At 50.3% G+C, this 22,525-nt stretch overlaps 1 protein-coding gene across 27 annotated transcripts in view; it reads left to right on the forward strand.

Moving 5' to 3' along the window:
- Positions 1–22,525, forward strand: part of LOC144369278 (uncharacterized) — a 43,111-nt gene that overhangs the window by 14,573 nt on the left and 6,013 nt on the right. For 19 of the 27 annotated variants that reach the window (XM_078028624.1, XM_078028627.1, XM_078028603.1 and 16 more), the window contains 11 exons: positions 80–415; positions 3,023–3,210; positions 3,617–3,800; positions 11,373–11,585; positions 16,416–16,603; positions 17,570–17,775; positions 18,012–18,217; positions 19,291–19,405; positions 20,784–20,899; positions 21,065–21,295; positions 22,379–22,493. In XM_078028624.1, the coding sequence (XP_077884750.1) occupies positions 11,544–11,585; positions 16,416–16,603; positions 17,570–17,775; positions 18,012–18,217; positions 19,291–19,405; positions 20,784–20,899; positions 21,065–21,295; positions 22,379–22,493 (1,219 nt within the window). In that variant the 5' untranslated portion in view covers positions 80–415; positions 3,023–3,210; positions 3,617–3,800; positions 11,373–11,543. Of the gene's footprint in view, positions 1–79; positions 491–3,022; positions 3,211–3,616; positions 10,287–11,372; positions 11,586–16,415; positions 16,604–17,569; positions 17,776–18,011; positions 18,218–19,290; positions 19,406–20,783; positions 20,900–21,064; positions 21,296–22,378; positions 22,494–22,525 lie in introns of those variants that run through there. The other 8 variants (XM_078028611.1, XM_078028604.1, XM_078028612.1 and 5 more) reach the window with 8 other exon arrangements.

The raw sequence follows: 22,525 nt of genomic DNA on the forward strand, positions 1-22,525 counted from the left end.
AACACCTGTGCACATCCTGTCAGCGCACTGTGCTGTGTTCTGTTGAGCTTAACTTTGTCCTCCTGGTGTTCCCCTTCAGGGTCTGTCCACTTCTGGCAGCAGGCTGGTCCCGTCTCCAGCTTTGGTCATGGCGTCACCCACCTCTCCTCGCAGTTCTCAAGTATTTTAATGTTCTGCCATGCAGTGCGTGCTCCCTGAGTATGGTACATCTTGGAGAACTGTCCCATCATCATTCAGGTGGTGTCCCTCTATATGATTGGCAGTTTTCCTTGCACGTAGTTAATATAGTCTGAGCTTCATACAGTGACTACTGCTTTCCTTCACTAGAGTTGGCCCCGTGTTTCCCTCTTCAACACTTCACTCTTAATCTACGGTGGTCCCCTCGTACCCACGGTTCAGCTCGCCAAGGTTTCAGGTACTTGTGGTCAACTGCAGTCCCAAACTGTTAAGTGGAAAATTCCAGAAATAAAAAAATTTCCTAAGTTTTAAATTATATTTCATTGTGTGTAATGCTTTTGAAGTCTCACACTGTCCCCCTGAGGTATGAATTGTCCCTTTGTCCAGTGTGTCAACACTGTATACGCTCCCTGCCTGTTACTCACTCTTGGTAGCCATCTTGGTTATCAGATGGACTGTTGCAGTATTACTGCTGACACTCACATACCCCTGATTTTACTTAAAGCTTAAGGGGAACGATGGTGGGAAGTTTATTGAATTATGTTAAAATTATTCTATTTTACTATTAGTTACCATTGTCAATCTCCTCCTGTGCCTAATTTATAACAGTCATAAGAATGTAGATATAGGGGGAAACAGTGTATATAGGGCTCAGTGCCATCTGCAGCTCAGGCATCCACTGGGAGTCTCGGGATGTATCCCTGGGTGGGGGTACTACTGTATATTTTAAGTGGACTTCTAGACACCAAAGGGTTGGAACCTGTTTTTTGAACCCCTCTGATAATCTGTGATAATTGGTCCGTTTAGGCCCCTGACGTATAATGTGATTATTGATCCAGTTGAAATAGCATCTGCTATGCTTGGTACCGTTCTGTGTAATTGCCCTGGTTCTGTCTCTTCTTTTCCTGCCTTTTGATTCCATCTACTCACATTTCTCAGCACACCTGTTATACTTCTTTTTAAAAACCTTTTTTAGTGGTTGTAGTGTATACTGATAACTAACCCAGGTCCACTTTCGGATGACACTGCCGGGTCGAGACTGGTGTCAGTACCTCACAGCAACAAAGCATTCCTGGTGCTTCTGCCACCCCGCGTCACACTGTCATCTCACATGTACATGTACAGTTCTCATCGAGGACATTTGTTAATTTTGTTCTGAACAAACTTATCCAAGAAAACTTAAGTTGTTTTTCTTTTTTATGTAAGTCTCTTTCTGGCCGGGATCATGGTCCTTGTCTTTAAAGGACTTCTTTTATCATTTCTTGCCAGGCAGCTTCCTGGTGACACAGTCCCTCCGTGGTGTGTCTGAGAGTCTCTATTTCTCTTCACTCTGAGGCTGAGTTTTCAGGACATGGCTGTAGGTTGGGGGGCTTTCACCTCAACACTTCTAAGTGTTTTGCTCTGAGCTCTTCCTTGAATACTTTCTGAGCAGTTGGATATATTGTGTCTCTGTTCCCAGAGGGCGGGCTTCTTCCTCTGGCCCCTTTAGGGTGTGTGTGTTTGATGGTGGTTCTGTTTTGGTGTTGGCTTGGCTTTCTCTTGGTGCTGCAGTTTGGATTCCTGGAGGCTGAGGCTGGGTGGAGTTGTTTTGTTGTTCCTTCTGCTTGAAGTTCTCTGAGCCACTTTGATTTGGTACTAATTTGGGAAGTTCTCCTCTTCTCTTCCTTGGATTCCCATCTTGTCTACATGACACCTCTTATCTTCCCACAGTTCTTAGATGTTGGTTCTTTCTCTCCCTGTCTCCCTCCCCCTCAGCCTCTCTCCCTCTCCCTCTCCTCCTTTCCCTCTCCATCTCCCCCTCTCCCCCTCTACCTCTCCCTTCTCCTCCCCCACTCCTCTCCATGTCTCCCTTTCCCTCTCCCTGTCTCCCTCTTTCTTGTTGCCCCCTCCTTCTCTCTCTCTCTTTCCCTCTCCCTCTCCCTCTCCATCTCCCTCTCCATCTCCCTCTCCCTGTCTCCCTCTCCCTGTCTCCCTCATCTCCCTCTCCCTCTCCCTCTCCCTCTTCTCCCTCTCCCTCTCCCTATCTTGCTTTGCTTTCCTGTTTTGGAAGCTGAGACATTCTTTGCTCAGTGGAGTCCAGTGTGTTAATGAGCTCATCAAAGCTCTTCCTCATTTGTGTCCCACCATTTTGTGTCTCCATCTCTTTCTGCCTTGTCCCCTCTGCTCCTGCCTGTTCTCCGTCTTTCCTTTAGAGCCCTTGGCAGGTTAGTCGTGGTTGTTTGAGGGGTTCCTGGTCTGAGGGTCCCAGCATCCCTCCTGGTGGGAGTCTAGTGTCTGTGCTTGCTCCTCTCTCAGGCCTTTGCCTTTTAGTCTGCCTTGTAACTCTAGCACTGGGGAAGGGAGCTCCTGGAAATAGGCCTTGGGGAGTGTCCAGGAGTGAGAGGCAAGCTTTCTGTGGCCCCTCCAGCGGGTCCCTGTCTCCTGAGCCTGCATCCTGGGCTGGGAATGTCCCCAGTGCTTCTCCCTGTTGCCCTCTTAGGTGGAACAGCAGGACTCAGGGTGCTGGAGCTGGGTGCCTGCCTTCCCCCAGGTGACACAGGCTCTGGTGATTCCCTGTTGTTCAGACTCTGATAAAGCAGTTTCTCTAGAGGGCAGCCTTTTTAGGAACAGAATGCTCTGGCGTATGTCAGAAAGGTCCAGAAACATGAGGAACCTGGAGACAGTCTCAGTGGGAACACTGAACTCCTGCAGGTGAAACCCACAAAGGTGGAGGGCCCCTATGATCTGGCGGTGGTTCTGAGTTTTTCTTTTTCTTTTTTCTGTTTCTTTCTTTCTTTCTTTTTTCTTTTCTTTTCTTTCTTTTCTTTTTTTTTTTTTTTTTTTTGGTGCTGGCGGTTAAACTCAGGACTTCACTCTGCAGAACAAGCTCTGCCCACTGGGTTCCCTCCCTGGAGTTTTCAATATTCAACTTGCCTACTGAGCCTCCAGAAATCCATCAATTACAACCTGCCTTTGCCAAGACTAGTATACACATTTTCATAGCAGCTTTGTTTATAGACAAGAACTGGAAACAGTGTAGATGTCTATCAGCAGGTGAGTGGATGCAGACTCCCCAGGCCCACCTTAAGAGACAGTTGATCACTCAAAAATAGGAAAGGGTGAGCTATTGGCACTTAACCTTGGTGATGCTCAAAATAATTATGTTGAAAGAAGCCAGATTTAAAAAAAAAATAAAACATGCTGTATGATTCCGTTTATTGAAACTTCTAGAAAGTATATAGTAACAAAAAGCAGATCAGGGGTCACCTGGAGATGTGAGGGGGGATGGTGGAGGTTTGAAGGGATTGCAGAGAGGCAGGAGGAAACTTTTAGGGTGATAGACATGTTGTTTATATTGATTGTGGTGCCCTCACAGCTGATGCATAGTATTGGAACTCAGCAGAGTGTCCTTGAAATGTGCAGGTTGCTGCTCTTCATTGAAACTGTTTTTTGAAATTAGCTACAACCAACAGGTGACAGAGAAGCCCCCAAGTGGTCTCTTCCTTTACTGAAGACTATGATGTAGAAATTGATTGCAGAAGAAATCTCTTTCCTGTCTATGCAATGTTTTGAGCTTATCAGTGCTTACCTGCTGCGTGGCTAAATCGATCCTGCTTCAAATGCTGGGCGAGATCTTCAGGGGTGTAAGTACCACGTAGGCAACATGATGCTAAAGCGAGGTCTCTGCCCCCAGATGCAGGTCCCTTCCCTCATGCATCAATCCTTTGGGGATTCCAAGGCCTTTGGAAAGAAAGTTGAGGGGTCCCGGGAGCAAAGAGGGTTGGGGATGTGCCAAGGGATGAGTAGGAGGTGCGCACTGGGAGGAGGACACTCCTCACGGGCCTCCACTGTGCACCCAGTGTTCCACGAGGCTGGTTCAGAGCCAGGGCTGCAGGCCAGGCACATCTGGGCACATTGCAGGTTCAGGGGACTCTGCCGAGCCTAGAGAAGGGGATACTGGTGCTGAGCAGCATATATCAGGGAAATCGGTCGCTCCCACCTGACAGATCCCTTTCCAGGGCAGTCTTGGGGCCCTGCTGCAGGGACACCCAGTGAGGATGCTCGAGGAAACCTTTCTGTCCAGGAAAGCGGTGGGGCTGGTGAGGGCTGGGGTCCTAGGGCGAGCTGGCTGCAGCTTTTTACCTGAAGTCCCCCTGTCCCGCCCCTTGATGATCCTCCTGGAGTCGGGCCCCAAGTGACTTCTCCCTTGGCAGCCTTTGGGAGGCACCGAGGAACTGTCTGGGGCCCTGTCCCTGAGGGCGACAGGGCTTTCAGTGTTTGCTGACTTGAGTCTTGGGGAGTTTGTAAGGAGGACTCCAGCCCTCCACCTCTACCCGCCGACATCCAATGGATGGATAAAAGCAGAATTAGAAGGGCAGCATCTCTGCCTCAATATATGGCCCATCCATCCCCTTTGCCTGAGTCACCTTGGATTTGTTACTGGACCCTGCTGGCTGCATCAGTGCCCACCAGCACAAGGAACAGGCAAGAAAAAAAAGAAAGAAAGAAACAGGAAAAAATGAAGAACTTTGATCAAACTGGGGAGAAGCAGCCAGAAGGCTTGGAAGAAGCCCCTGACCCACAGAAGTGGTTACAGTTTATAGAAACAAAACCCAAGTGGTCTACATCCGTGAATTTCCTTGGCTTGAAGAAAAGCAAAAATGGGAAAGACACAGAAAATGCCTAGGCAGATGGTCTGTGCCCAGGCCTGAGGAAGGGTGGGACCCATCTTAGCTTTCCTGGCTCCTGAGGTGGGCGTGGGGGTTGCAGCCCGTCTCTATTTTCAGCAGAATGAAGTTGCTCTTCATTCAGAATCCAGACCCCCGCCCCCATGCAGTCTGTTTCATGTCCCAGGAACAAGGTCTGATTGATGTGCATCTGAGAGCCAAAGCAGGTGACACAGCTCTCCTGATAAGGCAGCACCTGGCCAATCCTGGGAAGATGGACAGACCTCAACTGGTCAGGACCACCTGCTTTGGCAGCTGTGCAAAGCCCAAGCCCTTGCCCTCATTCCCCTCTCTATAAAAGCTCCAAGTCATTGTCACTCCCTGAAGACAGGCTAAGATGTGGGTCCCCTTGCCTTCCCCATGTGGCTGCACTGATAAAAGTTCCTTTCCTGCTGGGCATGGTGGTGCATGCCTGTAATCCCAGAGATTCTCGGGAGGCTGAGGCAGGAGGATCACTTGAGGTCAACCTTGGTGATTTAGTGAGACCCTCAGCAACGTAGCAAGACCCCTTCTCAAAACAAGAATAAAAAGGATTGGGGTGTGCTCAGTGGTAAGGCACCCGGGTTCAATTCCTAGTCCTTTACCTGGAGCTGAAGCTCCCTGCCTCCTTTTCTTTTGCGGGTTAAAGCTTCCCCTGTGCATTCAGTCTCCTTGGACTTGGAGTTATCATTGACCCAACTCAGAAGTTCCCATCTCTGGTATCTCCACCTCCTCTTGGTACTGGGGATTGGACCAGGGGCTCTGCCACTGAGCTACATCCTCAGCCCTTTTAATTCTTTATCTTAAGACAGTGCCTCAATAAGTTGCTAAACCTGGCCTCAAACCCACAATCCTCCTGCCTCAGCCTCCTGAGTCACTCTATCACAGGTGGGTGCCACTGTGCTCGGCCTGTGGTTGCATTTGGATGCAGTCCAAGCTGCTGCAGGTTTGGGGAATGTTCTGTGGGCATCTATATAACAGTACGAGGAAGGGGGTGCTTTCTGCAGGGGGCGCCAGACCCTCTCGCTGTTTTTTCTATGGATGTCTGCCTGGCCTGCAGTGGGTTGGTCACAGGACATTCAGGAGAGATCTAGGGCACTGGGCAGTGCCCTCCATCCAGCAGGTGACCTGGCAGGAAGAGCCCTTGCAGCAGGGAAGTGGGGTGGCACTCTGTAGGTGAAAACAGAGAGCTCTCTGATGACTAGTGACTAACACAATGTGAAGCAGAAACATCCCATGAACTTCATGTTCAAGTACAAAGTTGGCTAGGATGACTGGGTGGCACTGCAATCTCCTGAAGGTCCTTCTTGGATTCATACAAAAAGAGAGAGCAAGGGACTAAGGGGCAGGAAGAAAACACAACTTTTTCAAACACTGAGATCTGGAGTCCAGCTCCTGCCATGTAGTCAGTGAATGAATGGATAATAGTTGTTTTTACAGGACCATGTGACCTGGGGCTTCTCGGCTTCCTGTGGGCCCTCAGCATCCCCATCTATAAAGCAGGGGCACAGACCAAGGGTGCTGTCAGCTTTCTGTTGCTGTGACAAAGCATCTGAGAGAATCCCCTTAAAAGGAAACAGGGTTTCTTTTGGCTCATGGCTGCATAGGTCTCAGTCCATGGCACTTTAGCCCTGTTGCTTTGGGCCTGTGGCAGCACAGTAGGACATCCTGGCAGCTGGAGCACATGACAGAGGAGGCTGCTCATCTCTGGGTAACTGGGAAGAGGGTGGGTAGGACTGGGCTGGGTCCCAATATCCCCCTCAAGGTCACACCCCTAATGATCTCATTCCTTCCAGGAGGCCCCACCTACTAAAGTTTCCATTATGTCCCAAGGGCCACAGGCTGGTGACCAAGCTTTTAGCACATGGGCAATGGGGACATTTGACATCCAAACCACAATACCAAGTGATCATTAGCTGGGGGCTAACCCCTGGTCTCCGGGCCAACCCCTCCCGACAGCCCAGGCCTGGGGAGATTGACTGCATTCTGCAGGACACCCACTGCAGGCAGCTGCCTCACCCAACGTGGAAGTCCTTAGCAGAGGCTCTTTTATTTCAGGGGGGGTGGGGGTGTGGGGGTGGTACCGGTGATTGATCTCAGGGATTCTTGACCACTGAACCCCATCCCCAGCCCAATTTTGAATTTGATTTACAGTCAGGGTCTCACTGATTTGCTTAGTGCCTTCCATTGCTAAGGCTGATTTTGAACTTTTTGATCCTCCTGCCTCAGCCTCCTGAGGTGCAGGGATTCCAGGAGTGCACCACTGCGTTGGCCAAGGGGCTCCTTTTGGGCAGTGGGGTTTCCTTGGAGAGAAAGCTGACCCTGTTCTGGGGTCATCCCTGATTTGCCCACACAGCAGTGCTTTGTTACTTTTTCTCTTCTCTGGAGGGCAACTCAATTCATACCTAGTAAACATAGCCCCACAGGTTCTCTGATTAAGAATAGTGCAGAGCTGGGGGGCAGTGAGTGGTGCATGCCTGTAATTTCAGCAACTCTGGAGGCTGAGGCTGGAGGATGGCATGTTTGAAGCCAACCTTAGCCATTTAGTGAGGCTCTGAGCAACTCAGAGAGACTCTGTCTGTAACGAAGTATTTTAAAAAGGGCTGGGGATGTGGCTCAGTGGTAAAGCACCCCTTGGTTCAACCCCTGGTACCAAAAGAGAGAGAAGTGAAGAAATAAGGGAAAACAAAACTCAAGCTAAGATCTTAACCCTGCAAACGCAGCTGGTAGAGAAACGTGCTGACTTCAGGGCTTTGAGGATTCAGCTCACCAAGACTCAGGTAGCAAATGCTCTCCAAACCTGTCACCCTCAGGGCTGGGTGAGCTCCGCGGTAGAGCACTTGCCTAGCATGTGCAAGGCCCTGGGTTCAATGCCCAGTGCGGCAACAAAAAGAATTTCAAAACCCCATGTGATCCTCAGGTCCAGGGAGAGCAGTCAGAGCAGCTGTCTGCCCCTGAGACTGGGCCTGGGAGGACTCACTGGGAGGATGCCAGGGGGCTCATCAAAGGTCCGGGGAATTGCCACCAGTGCGGCCAAAGTCACTCCTAGATGGCAAAATGAAACCTGTGAGCCACGTTTTCTGTGACTCTCAGGAATCCCTTCCACACCTCTGTCCTTAACACAGGGAAGAGTAATAATGTCACTCAGTCCCTTTGTACTGCTGGGACCACAGTGGTCTTTAGAGGAGATCTCATGGCTGCCCTGGGTCACCCCCTGCTTCACATCCCCTTGGTGACCAGTGGTCTCTTCCCACCTGAATGCTGTCCAGACCCGACTCCTGGGGTGCAAGCCTTCCCCTCCACCCTCCACCAGTGCTCACCAGCTGCCCTGGGGCATGGGAGGCTGTGACCCAGGCTTGGGTAGGGCTTCCCCCTTAGCCAGAGCCGTCCTGAGAGCCCCAGGCTGCAGCCCCAGCCTGGAAGTGGCTGCCTGGAACAGAGCAGGAGGTTGCTCCCTGTGGCCCCTCTGGTCCCTCTCTTCCTCCTGTTGAAGGAGCATGTGAGGAATGGCTTGTCCTTAACCCTGTGCAGAAGCTTCCAAAGAAACCGCTTCAAAGCCCTGGAGCAAAGGAGGGGGTTGAAAGGTTTGGAGATGGAGCCATCTGAGAAGAAATGGCAGAACCTCAGACATGAACACGAGAGCAGGAGTTCCAAGCCTCTTTCGATGGAGTTTCTAGCAAAACAGGATGTTGGTTGCAGGAGCCAGATGCAAGCCAGGCTCAGATGACCCCATGGAGTACCATCAGGCGACCAATGGCCACTTGAAAACTGTATCGTAAAAGATCTTCCAGTCCTGAAGCGCAAACTATGCCAGGGGCCTCCAGGCTAAGTGACAGAAGCAGGCACACAATGACACATGGCCTGTGACCTCACTCATGGAGAGTATAATACAGTTGTACCATAGAAGTAGAAAACATTATTGTGACCAATATTTTCATAATGATGATTATTAAGATGGCCTTTCATGTTGGTTGTGATAATTGACAGCTGTCATTTTACAAATAATGTTGATCAAACGCTCCCTCTGGGCCATGCTCTAGGCCAGCCACTCTACCTGCCTTGCCTACCTGACCCTCACAGTGTCCCCAAGAAGCCAACACAACAAACCAGAAAGCACAATGTCCCTGCTAGCAAGTGCAGGACCTAAGTCTTGCAGGACCAGACACAGAGACCAACCAAATTCAATGAAATATTTACTGGAATACTGGTTGAAATCTAGGAGAAGAGGCTGTGGGCTAGAAATGGGGAGGGTTGGCTTCAATCCTCAAAACCCAAAGCTGTCAAGATGGTTCAATTGACCATCCACGTTAGAAACTACTCTCCAACGAAATATGCCCCAAACATTGTCAAAACAGAGGGACCGATTGGGAGGAAATGGCAACCCAGTAGAACAGGAGGCACGAGGAGAAACACAGATGAGCACTATGCACGGGAGGAGGTCACTGGAACACAGCTGGCAAGAAGGTGAACACAGGCTCAAATGATGTGTTATATTTATTAATTTTTTACCAAAATTAAGGATGTTGATAATATGTGCTGGGAGGGGATAGGAAGATAAGCTTTTTTCATGCACTTTGGAGGCACATTTAACATTATCCATGAAACTTAAAAAATGCACGAATGCTATGCTCCCTACAACACAGAAATTCAGGTCTTGGGACGTGCCCTGGGAAGCTCCCAGAAGGAAGTTCATTTCAATGCCGTGTTAAATTATAAGACGTGTACAATGCAATGGCCATTGGCAGGAAGTCTGTGGCCACAGTGAATAAGGAGGCACGTGCTGACTGCAAGTTCTTAGGACCTGTGGGTGGAAAGAAGACCCTGGACCACATGTTTCAGCTGTGGGACACAGACACAGCCCTGAACATAGGCTGGTCCAGCGGCACTGTGCATCTCTCCAGATCCATACAGTGTGGAAACCGCAGCCATCACTTGGCTTTAGGGACAGTAGCTGAGGTGATTTTCTTTTCTGAGAGATAGGGGACCACGGGTGACTCCCTAATAGACAGATGACCAGAGCCACCTCTGGGGAGAGTCTGGGCCAGGAGGTGATGGGAGAAGAGGAATTCGATCATCTGTTTCCATTTTTCTGTGATTTGGTTCAAGTGGTAAAGCGGTGCTATTTATTAATTAATGGATCAAATAGGTCCATCATTGTTTTAGAGTACAATCAGGTGCCTTTAAACTTTAGGCTACATGGGCACATTTGAGAACGGTTCCAGCCATTCTCTCATCCTTTGGGTCATTCCCCTCCTATGTCCTGTGAGACATTTTCTATGTGAGGCTTTAAGAAGAAGAAGAAGAGAATATTCTGTAAAGAAAACCTTATGATCTGTGCATTATAAAATTGAATGGGTTCATTCAGAAATCAGAAGTTCTATTGAAAGCTCTTTGCATGAGGCAAATAAAACTTATTTTTAGGCATCCTGGTGAAGACAAGGTTTTATCTTTATGTCTCATGTCTGTGTTTTTCTTTTTATTTGTTAGAATGAAATCCATAGGTTGGCAGACCATTCTATCAGATGTGTACCTAGATGACATTTCAATTACCCACTTTTACATGGTAGACATTTTGTACATGAACACTGCCTGTCTGCAACTTTTTTTAAAACAGGACTGGGCTCAGGAGCCCAAATACCAATGTTAGCTGGAACATGTTCTCCAGTTTGGCCTATCTGTCAGTATTCCCTGAGGTCATCTGTTCCATGAGCTTCGTTACTCCTGCTCCCTCACCAGCTTTCATAGAAACCACATGCTGTCTATGAGTCAGAGACACCAATCTCACAACATAGCATTCTCTGAGTATCCAAAGGCCCACTTTTCACTTTGCCATGCCTGACATTGTCGGTAATATTTATCGGCAAATGTGAGATTTTCAAAGATCCAATTCTATGTGCTCCTTTCTCAAAGAGCCTTAGGCAGGGCTATAGCATACATAAATATGAAGGAAAGGCCTAGTTTTTAAAATGTCATCCATTGAATAGTTGACACATGTCTGAGATATTTTTTATTTTGGAGGAGGTATTATTTAATAGGGAATTCCAACAGCTACATGATAGTGAAATGAGAAGTCTTGCATCCATTTTATTCTTTGTGATGATTTTGATGAGTAAGGATAAGATACTTCCTTGTTCCAATGAAGATGTTGCCCACTTCTGTGAATGGATGCACCATGTCACCCACTACTTGCATATCTGCATGTTGTGCTTGACATTACCATCGTACTCGGCAGGTGGCAGAAAGTCAATACTGAAGTTCAGCTCTGGTGTTCTAGCAGCTGTGCTGCAGATCCTTGGTGTGCCACCTTGTGCAATCCATGCTGCTCTGTTCATGTTCCTATTGACTTCCTGGTGATGAGCATCATGGTCTCCTGGTCTTGAGAATGGCCAAGCATTTCTCTGTGAATGTGGAAGGTGGGCATGTGGAAGGCTTCAGGGAGGAGGGATCATTGATCATGTACTCTAATCCATGTGCCTGTTTAATGACCTGTTTTTCTTCTTGGGTTTTAAGGGAGACACTGCCGTCAAACACTTCTGTGCAGCTGGGAATGCAGGCTTCTGCTTCACCTTGAAGGAAGCATTCATGAATCCTTTCCAGAAGACATGAGAAGAGAGAGTGAGCCTCTGGTAACATGCAGGTTCCTTGCATTGCCCATGGGCTAGAGGAGAGAAGAGTTGCTTCATGAGATTTGATCCCCTTTTTCCTGAAAAGTTCCACACGGAGGTGAGTCCCCAGCATGTTTAGACATCATTTCAGACATCTTTGTTGATGGAAATGAATCACACCCCCTGATGATGTGGAAGAGCTAAAGATGGGTTTGCTATGAATTTTCTATTTCATTTCTCAGGGCCTGAGTCAAGCCAGCCATTGTGCTGTCAGCGCATGAGCTGCTGGTCAAATGTGAGGAAGTGGTCTTTCTTTATGCAAACACCACCTTGATTCAGTGAGCCAGAGGCAGCCTGGAGTCCCTGTTTTCCTGTAAAGGCAGATTGCTGTGGATGGCCTCTGGCCTCGTCATGCAGCCCTGCTCAGAGTAGGGGATTGAGGGTCCAGGCAGATCCCAGTTCCTTTTGACCTTTATTGCCATTGGGCCGCCCCAGGGTCCTTGGACTCTACCTGGTCTTCTGGCCTGGGTCAGGGGATGTGAGGTTTGGAATCCCCCTCTGTGGCAGGATCCCAGGCCCCCCAGCCACTTGAGGGCAGCACATCCTTCCCTAATTGTGTTAGAGGGGGAGGATATTCCCGCCCATCCTCATCCATGCTCATCCCCCATTTTGTAGCTTGACACCTGAGGACCTTTATTCATTGACTTACGCTAAGATGAGTCAATCAGCAGTCTCCCAAGGGTTTACATTGTGGTAATTGACACCGAACATCCGTTTTGTAATTAAACCATTTTGGAGGACACAGTTGAGTGGCATTAAGCATGTTCATGTTGGTGTATAGGCGTCACCACCATGCATCTCCAGAACTCACGTGGACATACTCTTGCCATCAATGCGGAATTCTAGTGCCCTTGAGGCCCAGGAAAAGAACATTGTACTTTATCTTTTTATGAACCTGATAATTGAGAATCTGAGATAAGTGAAATCCTACAAAATTTGCCTTTCTCTGGACACGATCATTTTCAAGGGATGCAGTTCACCCCCACTCGTGGGCATATCAGGTCCACTGCTAACTCTGCGGGTGTTTCAATTGCACTCTCAGTGACAGTGGTGACTGTGTGCACATGAGCTGTGTTTCCAGCTGGGATCCCAGGATCTAGGGTCTTTGGTTCCACGCAGCCTATAGGTTGCCTGTTCCTCCAGGTGTCTGCAGGCCAGTGGCACGAAGGCCCTGGGCCTGGTGGTTTCTTTAGGTGAGTGCAATACGTGTCCAGAGTGTCGTGGGACATGATGGACTATAAATAGAAGCAATGCCTGGATACTCCTGGGATCTCAGTAGGCTCAGCCTGTGTGCTGAGAATTGTTGTGACCTCCTAATTAATGGGCCCCCAGAATCCCAGAGAAAAGGGCAAGTCCAGAGCAGTGGAACCTCACTGTCTCTGAGAGAACTTTTGGGGTGGGGGGCCGGGATACATTGATGTGAGGACTCTGATGCAGAGTCACGTGCTTTGAATCCAGGTAGAGGTGCTCTGGAACAGCCTGGGCTGGCACGTGGGTTCCCCACCTCCACACCTGTGGAACATCTTGGGGCTCTGATTAGCACAGCAGCCTGACCACGTGAGGGCATCTGCTGTCTCTGTGTACAGTGAGCTGGGTTTTCTTCACGTCCCTCAACAATTCCACATAACACCAGCTCTGAACCCAGAGTCCTGGGCCCTTAGTTGAGGCTCCATCAGCTCCCACCTCTCTCTACCTGACAGAGCCCTCCTGGCTCCCTCTGCACTCATTACATTGAAGATGAAACCCTGGAGGGTGGGACTTCCCGTCATCCAGAAGTTCCCAAACACATTCCACTGTTCCCGGAACTCAAATGGTTGGGGGGGCCACAAGCACCCTGGCATCCATGTGTGGGAACCATGGTAGTATAATCAAGAAACAGGAAGGAGAGGGGTTGGACTGATCAGTACAGATGGCAGGGCCTAGTACAGAGTGGAACGGAGAGTTCTCACCCGGGGTGATTGTTGTGATGTGCACAAATGCTCTGCTGGTGCTGGGGTGCCCGCATGGTTTCTGGGGTCTTGAAAGGCTACAGATGCCCACAGAGTGTTCTCAGATGCACAGTGGGAGGCCCGTTGCAATATGTACATGTGGAAGAAGTAGGAGACCCCCTTAGTGTGGAGGTGCCATCTAGAAGGCAGCCTCACTTCTCTGAAAAAGTTGATTGGAAAAAAAGGGTTCGTACCTGTGCCCAAAGGGCCATATATGCTCCTGGAAGTTGGTGGTGGAAATAGTTCTCCATCCATTAATCACTCCCTCACTCACTAATGTCCTTGTGTCCTTGAGAAAGGCTCTCCCTTTCCTGGTTTTCCTGAATAGAAATCCTCTTGCCTCTTGGGTGAATAGGGTTATGGGTTGTGCAGAGGGTGGTGGTTTACTGAGCATCTTAGAGACTGTCCTTTATGGAGCCTAATGATCCCAACTGGGGAATGAGGCCAGGGTCCTAACTGTGGTTAGTGTGAGGACACCATGGGTTCAGAGAGGGAAAGAAGGACAAGGGAAACTCAGATGTCCCTTCATGGCCCCTGGAGTTAGAGGACTTACCCCTTTGCACCTGGGATCAGGAGACCTCATTTCCTCGAGGACACGCACACTCAGACGTTAATCTTGAGTGTGGGTTCCTTTCTGGGGTCCAGGGCTGCTGTTAGCCACCAGGAATGACAGTGTTCTCCATGCTGAGTGGAGCCAGTTTTTGCCAGGAAAGAGCCCGTGGTCACGCCTTGTGCAAAGCATCCCACGCCAGGGGCTCCCATCCCTACATTCCTGTCCTGAAAGGAAACCACTCAGAGGCAAGGTGGGTCCAACCACCTCCCATGTGTTCACTCATCACTGTGTTCCAGCATCACCCCAGTTCACAGTCCTGATGGGATTGGATGTGGCTCAGAATGTCACCTTCATGAGCTCTACCCTGCCACAGCTGCAGTTCTGCAGTGGGAGAAACTCAAAACCTCAAAACACATGCACATGAAAGAAAAGAGCAAGAGCCAGAGCCCAAACAGGGCCACACGTGGCAAGGACAGCTGGAGTGCCTAGGTTGGGACTCAGAATGATGTCAGTGGGGTGGCATTGCTGCTGACACCAGCATGATAACAGAGAGCCAGCCCTGCTCATTTTGCGGAGCAGTGTGTTGGGGAAGGCAGAAGAAATTGAGAGGCAGGATTGAGTTTGGCCCTAGGAGGAGGTTGGGTAAAAGGCCAGTGTGAGTTGGAGGGCCTGGGCAGATAGAGAGAGGCCAGGGCACACCCCAAAGCCTGGAGACTGCACTTGATGTCCAGGGTTGTGAAACACCACCTCCCCTCTTACTCACAACTGAGAGCGAGGGGCATTGATGAGTTCAGTTTGTGTGCGGCTGCATCCAAGGTGGCTCGGCTAGGCACCTCTGTTTCCTTGACTCAGGAGGCTGGGAGTCCAGGCTCCACTGAGGCTCGGCTGGGAGGATCGGACTCTGAGTTTATGCCTGTGTTCCTGGTAGGATCCATGTTGGCTGAGCCTCAGTGTTTTTGCAATGAGAGGATGGGTGACTGTCATGTCTTTATCCCAGGACACACTTGCTAAATGGATTTGTTTGCTCTGGGGAGGAAAGAGAGAGAGGGGAGTGGTGCTGGAGACAGGGATGCAGACAGGGGTCATGGACTTGGCATAACTCGGTCTTGGAGGTGATATCCCATCACCTGTACCCACTTCAATTCCCATGAATCCAGAGGCTGAGCCCCCTTGAGGTGAGGGGTGAACCGGTTCTGGGCAGCAGGATGCTGTGGTACCTCGGAGTCTCTGTGAGACCCCAACACTAGACACACTTGGCCCTTTTGAAATCTTAGGAGAAGCCTTGGGAAGTTGTATGGCAGAGGGGAGCAGCCTCTGCATCTCAGTCCCCTCCAACTTGCCATGGTGTAGAGAGGGAACTGCAGCCACGATGGGACGGACATTGGCCACGTCCCTGTGTGGGACACAGGCCTGATTGAGTTGGGGTGCATTCTTTGTCTCTCCCCTTCTTGTGATAGTCCCATCTCTACATTTGTGCTTTAGCCACCTGTGAGTCCCATCTCTGGTTTCAGAGAGAATAGAGGGTGTTATGGGCCAATAGACACAATAAACCCTAGAGATTAGATGCTACCCTACTTTCCAGAAAAGACTGGGCACACCATGAGTTGCACAATGATGGGACCAGGGTCCAAAAGCTGCTGAGAGGGAAGGACTGGTTGTGAATGCATTTTTGAAGGCTCCAAGCTGGAACTCTAGTGGCACCAAGCAGGGCAGATGCTGGTGGGGATGTTTGGGTAGTTGTTGGTGAACACCTACCTGCGCACCTGAGATGTTTAGGCATGGAGGAGAAATCAGCAGCTCATAGGGCTTTTGAAAGTGGTCTTATGTGAAAAGAGGCTCAGGTATGGGCACAGGAAATGACATCATTGCCTTGACAATGGATCAAACAGAACATGGAACCCTGGTATCCAGGCACCCACTTAACTGACCAAGCCATCCGAGCTCATTTGGTTGGAGAAACTGGAGGGAGAAGGATGTTCTCCTGTGGTTGCAAACAATGCCGAGCCTCAGGCTCCCAGGAATCTCAGGGGGGCCAACTAGCCCTTTTGTGGATGCACTGGGTGAGGCTTCATCTTAGACGCCAGAGCCTCTGGCGATTGTCCCAGAGGAGCTCAAGAGTAACAGTGAGTAGCACAGGGCAGGTGAGCCCAGCAGGCCCTCTAATCTGATCCCTGATGAATGGCCCAGGACTCCTATTCTGACTGTGTGTGTGTGTGTATGTGTGTGTGTGTGTGTTTCTACTGATGGGAACTGTCCCATTGTGCTTTGACTCTAGTGTATTGGCACAAGTCATTTTTCTGTTTGTCACCATTTCCATTTTAAACCAACATTCTTGGTCCCAACCCAGGGTGAAAATGATGAGAACACGGAGGAGCCCTTCAGGGTACAGAGCCTTGAACCTTACAGGCAGGACCAGCTTAGGAATGAGCTCCTGCCTGTCATTTGTGGGAGGAACCTACATTTCAGCAGCAACATGGGGTTAATCTCCTGGGATTCCATCCCCACCCAGCAGGTGCTGGATCTCTTGTTCCCAAGGTAAGCACCAGACCACCAAGCCCAAGTGTGTAGCCCCCTCATGCCTGGGTCTTGGGGCTGCCATGTACCTCTCAGGGACCCAAAGGTTTGTGATACCTAATGAGATAGAGGACCACACTCATAGTGGAATGTCAGTCCCAAATGGGACGAGTCCTGGAGGTGCCTGCCACAGCCTTGCAAGGGGAGTGAACTCCCCTCTCAGGCAGAGAAACCATCCTGACTCCAGCTGATCCACAGAGGTCCGTGGAGCAGTCCCCACACACTGGGCACCACAGCTCAATGGTGTGCACTGAGCTCATTCCCAGGTGGACTCAACGAGGCCAGGTGGTCTTTCTGGTGTGATATTGGCTTTGTGAAGAATGTAGATCTGTGCCAGAGGCGTCTCAAAACTCAGGCCTTGGGAAAAGCACTTTTGGGTTAATAAAGACATGTTAATTTTCATAGTGGGACAGAGCATCCTAGCTGGGACATAGCTGGACAGGGGCTTTGGACCTGGCGGCTCCCACACCCAGAGATATGTGAGAATCAGCAGTTTGGGCTCATTCACTGATGAACATGGAGAAAGCACCCACTGTGTGAAGACACGTTTCCAGTCACGTTTCATAATTCATTGAAAAATAGGGTGCAAATGACTGCCATTTTGTCCCTTTTCATGGGGGTCAGCCTCAAACCGCAGGTGCCATGAGTACATATCCTACATGTGACTGCATCCTTGACTCCATGGGGCATAAGTGCACGTTGTCCTCTTCAGTGACTATGGTGGACCCCTGGACCAACTTCAACATGGAATGGGCTTGGGGTCAAGAGGGTGGGCTCCTGTTTCCAGAATAGGGACCTGCAAGGTGATTTGACTTGGGAAGGCTGAGGAAAGACTGCTCTCCCCAGTGTAGAGTCAGAGGTTTTCTCTGGAGGCCGTGGTGAAGGCAAGGCCAGGGTTTTGCTTACTCCACACCTTCCTCCCCACAGTGCCTCACCTTCCTTCCTGGGGACCTGGGTGAACCTCTACTCCGAGGCTTCCCATCAGCCTCCAGGCTTTCTGAGTCTGCAGCAGCTGCTATCCATGTGGCTCCTGCTGGGAGGCTTGAACCTGGAACACCAAGCACACCACCTCCTGGCCGCAATTGAAGATGGCAAATCAAGCCAGGCAAAGCCTGAGAGCCAGGTGGACTGTGGTGAGTACCTAAGGGTATATGAGGAAAGGTCCGACTCTTGTCCCACTGCAGGGTGTCTGTATGCCTGGTGTTGGGCTGGAAATTAGGACAAGCCTTTGTCCATTCAGGAAGTGACCCCAGTCTGCAAAGAGGTCCTGTGTGGGCTAAGGGCCTGAGTTCTTCCTGGCAGCAGGGGTATTGTCTGTCTGTGGGAAGGTCAGGGCAAGGCAGTCATGTTGGCATCTTTTCTCCTCTAGCTACAAGCTCAGTTCCTGTCACGGCTCCTAAGCCAACCCCAGAGCCAGAGCCTTCTCCCAGGGAAGGGGCAGAGCCGGAGTCCAGGACATCAGGGGTCTCTACTCGGTCCTCCCCAAGGCCCCAATATAACAAGCGGATGAGAGGCAGGTGCCTCATTCACGTCTACCTGGAAAAGGAAAGGACAACACAGTATAGGAGCATCCTGGTGAGTCTTCGAGCAGGGGAGTCTCCTGGGAGCCCACAGTGGGGAAGACCGAGTCCACAGCAAACACTTTGGACTAGGCCTGTCTTCTTGAACTGGAGCTTCTGGAAGGTCAGGAAGGAGAGCAGAAAGTGAGCAAGAGAGAGGCGGGAGAGCAGCAGCATGCCAGGTCTGGGTGCGAGTGGGCCTGCGTGTTTTGGGGTGTGCAGGTCAGAAGTGCAGGAGTGAGTGCTGGGTTCAGAGGAGGTCAGAGAAATATCAAGGGTACAGGCCATCCTCTACTGACCTTGGTAATGAGGAGGAGTATATTGAACCGTGGAGGTTGAAGCAGAGGAGTTGGCAGTCATTTTCTTGTGTGTGGGAGGGGATATGTTGCTGGTTGAAGGGAAGGGAGCCATTGTAGAATGATTAGGGTGGGTAGGTGTGGGTCACAGAGAACTGGGGGCCTTGGAGGGGCCCATTAGTGTCCTAGTTTGCATGTATGTGAATAGAGATTTAGCGGCTCTCTCTGCAGAATTTTCCTGGGTGTGGAGTATCCATCATGAGACTCTGGTGTCCACCTCCAGGGGAGCTATGTTGAACCACTGCACCTGCTGGGTCCGAACCTCCTGACACCCTAGCAAGCACTGACACTCTCGAGCCCAGCAGCTTCCATGCCTATCATTAAAGAGTCCTAGTGTGTGTTGTGCCCTGGCTGTCAGGACCAAAGCAACTAGGGTTTGTGCCTGGTCCACACAAAAATGCAGCTGCATCCCAGACCAGAGCAGGGATATGGAAGTGCACTGGACCATTCCTCCCATCTTGATGGGACTAGAGTGTGTCTGTACAAAGCCTTTTGGTCCTTATTCCCTTGTCCCTGTAGGGCATAGCAGGTTGAAGCAAACTCTTGTACCAAGATTGGACTAGAGGCTCATAGGAAGACCCCCACATGATCACATGAAGGCCTCAGGTAGCAGGGTATCAAGATGGTGCCCTTGTGTTGAGAGCTCACTTGTCTCTGATTGTCCTTGAGCACTGTCCTCTGGGTAGCTACTCCCAAATTCCCTCTCTGATGAGCTTTCTCCAACCCTGCTCAGGTGACCTGCCAGGACAGGGCTCCAGTCATCATCCGCAGGGCCTTAGATGCACACTTGCTCCAGCAGGAGGACCCAGAAAACTATGAGCTTCTGCAAATTCTCTCGAACCATCAGAGTAAGTGGAACCATCAGAGGGTAGGGAGCAGTGAGTCACAGTGGGCTCACGATAACTGGGAGCCAAAACACAGTGTGCATTGACCCAGTGCCCAGGATGAGTATGGTAGGACTTGTGCATAAAACAAAGTGTAATGATGGGGCATAAATCTGCAGGTTCTTCATGTTCCCCAGGGGCTGTGGACCTGCCTAACATGTGTTCTTTCCTTGGCCTGAGGAGGCATTGCAAAGCTATTATCCACAAGGGGCCAAGAAGAGAGGCTTCTTTGTCTTGTGTCAAAGAAGACAGACAACCACAGGGTGCCTACTTTGGCGACCTTTCCTGACCTAGTTGAGTACATGAGAAAAGCAGTTCAATGAAGAATCATTTCTGGTTTCCAATCTTTCTATTCATTGCAAACTGAGTCCACTTAGGACCAGAGGCCATTTCTAGAGAGAAGAGTGTGGTAGAATAGAACCCTTCACAGCTTGTAAACTCTCCTTGGAGAGAGAGAGAGAGAGAGAGAGAGAGAGAGAGAGAGAGAGAGAGAGAAGAAGAAGAAGAAAGAGGAGGACGAGGAGGAGGACGAGAAGGAGGAGGACGAGGAGGAGGAGGACGAGGAGGAGGAGGACAAGGATGAGGAGGACGAGGAGAAGGAGGACATGGAGGAGGAGAAGGAGGAGTAGAAGAATGAAAATAAGTTGAAGGAGGAGACCATGAATAAGAAGGTCAAGATGACTTTAAGAAGAAGCATGAGGAGAAGATGAAGAAGAACAAGAACAAGAAGGAGAAACACAAGCCGAACAAGAAGTATAACAATAAATTGATTAAAAATGTGAATGAGAATTATACTCATGAGGAGAAAATGCAGAAGTGGGGAACTCAAGAGAAATATATATCTCTGGATGGCACAGCCCTGCTGTGGACATCCTCCACCTACGCTCAACACACCTCCAAACCATACCCCTCCAATTAGTGTAGCCCTGTATGAGTGGATGAATCCACTGGCAAGGTGGAGGCACCCACCATCAAGTGCTTTTCCCCAAACCCACCTGTGATCATTGCTGCAGTGGGGAGAAAACCTTGAACACATGAGTCTTGGGGGACCAATCTAGATACAAAGTGTAGCTGTTTGTCTTTGGTGGGTCCAGCGTGAACTAAGAGGGTCTGGGGTACAAGGGGCTATTTCCTTGAAAGGTGTTCCTGTAGGGGACCTCCTGTGCATAGAGGGTCCTCAGGGAGGAATCAGTGGGGAGTCTTTGGTGCAACAGTAGCTGGATTCGGGGGCTCTCAGGTCTGTGTGTGAGACCTGAGCTGGCAGAGGCTCTCAGTTGTGGGGGATGTTGGGTAGTGTATTCCTTGAGTGTCACCTACCACGCCTCTGCCCCTGCCTCTCCAGAGCTGAGGATCCCTGCAGATGGAAACGTATATTACGCCCTGGATGGCAGAGTGGATTATAACTTTCTTCTTCGGGAAACAGCTGCCAGCAAGTTGTTTAAAGTCAAGCCAAAGGAGGTAAACAGCCACCTTCTTCAGTCTTTACTCCTGGTGCCACTCCACATCCTCCAAGGGGACAAGAACCTCAGGTTCTGGATGGATGTTGTAGAATGCCCACAGAGCCAATGCCAGGCTGGGTGGGGTGCAGGTGCTGGGCTTTGCTGATGTTTTCATCCCCCACAGTTCTTGGAGCCTTCTGTGGCAGTGGCATCCAGGATCCCAGCAGCTGTGAGCAGCAGCTCTGCGGTGGCTGCAGGACCATTGCCCCAGGCCACCCAAACCAATGAGTGGTGCATGAGAAAAGTCACCAGTAGCAGCTCCTCACTGCTTCACTCCAGCGAGCAGGTGGAAGACAGCCGCTTTGTCCACGTCCTCCTAGAGGGACAGAGCCTGAGGGAGACAAAGCGCATCCTGGTAAGCCCGACAGCAGGGCTGCCTCCTGGGTGTCCACACAGTGGAAGGCAGGAGACACAGCTAACCCTGGGGCTGTGGTGGGAAATTAAGAAGAGAGAGGTCAGTCTTAAGGGCTTGACCTTAGAGGGGAGAGCCTCAGCATGCCCAGCTGCAGCGGTGAGTGGGCCTGTGTATTGTGGGTTTGGCAGGCCAGAAGTGCAGACGAAAGTGCTGTGGACAGATGAAGGCAGAGATATGTCCAGGGTGCAGGCTGCAGTGCCTAGAACTTGGTATTCTGAATGAGTGAGGTTGGAGCAGAGGAACTGGCAGTGACTTGTCACACGTGTAGGAGGGGGTGTGTTCCTGGTGGCAGGAAAGAGAACCTCCTTAGCATGACTAGGTGTGGAAATGTGGGGTCGGGATCACCTGGGGGGTCATGCCACAGCTTCGGAATGTCAGTCTTTGCATGTATGTAAATACAGAACTAAAGGGGTTCTTGGCAGAATTTCTATGGATGTGCAGTAGACACGCTAATGCTGCAGGTGTCCAGCTGCAGAGGAGACATGTTCAGTGACTGCCAGTGCTGAGTCAAGTACATCATTAGAACCAGACCCGCACCGAGCTTCCAGAGCCCAGGGCCTCTCCAGGCTATCATGAAGCACTCAAGTGCACACTCTTGTATCTGAGTCTGTTTTGTGTAGTGGCAGTCAGGACCGAAATTTTCAGTGCATCTGCCTCTTCCACCCACAAAGGCAGCCTGCATCCCAGAGCACACTTGGTGCACAGATCCCTAGCCCATTGCTGTCATCTCAGTGAGATGAGAGTGTGTCTGCGCATAGGCAGTTTGGTCCTTTGACCTGAGTGGAATGTGGCTCCCCAGGGAGAGGGGAGATGGCAGGTACAGGCAGATATTTGTACCAGGATTGTTCTAGTAGCACGTTGCAAGAACCCAGGCGGTATATGGAGGACACACTCAGGTAGCAGGATAACAAGATTGTGCCCTTGTATATGTAGCTGAGATTTCTCCTGAATGTTTGACCACAGTCTTCTGGGTAGCTCCTCTAAAATCCATTCTCTGATGACATTTGTCCCACCCTGATCTAGGTGACGTGTCAGGAGAGGGTGACAAGCCTCATCCGCAGGGCCTTGGACCAAAATTTGTTGCAGCATGAGGATGTGGACAACTTTGAGCTGCTGAGAATGATGTCTCTGCATGACAGTAAGTAGGACAATCAGACAGTGGGGAGACAT

Source organism: Ictidomys tridecemlineatus, chromosome 12, assembly GCF_052094955.1.
Source record: "Ictidomys tridecemlineatus isolate mIctTri1 chromosome 12, mIctTri1.hap1, whole genome shotgun sequence".
NCBI classification, from domain to species: Eukaryota; Metazoa; Chordata; class Mammalia; order Rodentia; family Sciuridae; genus Ictidomys; species Ictidomys tridecemlineatus.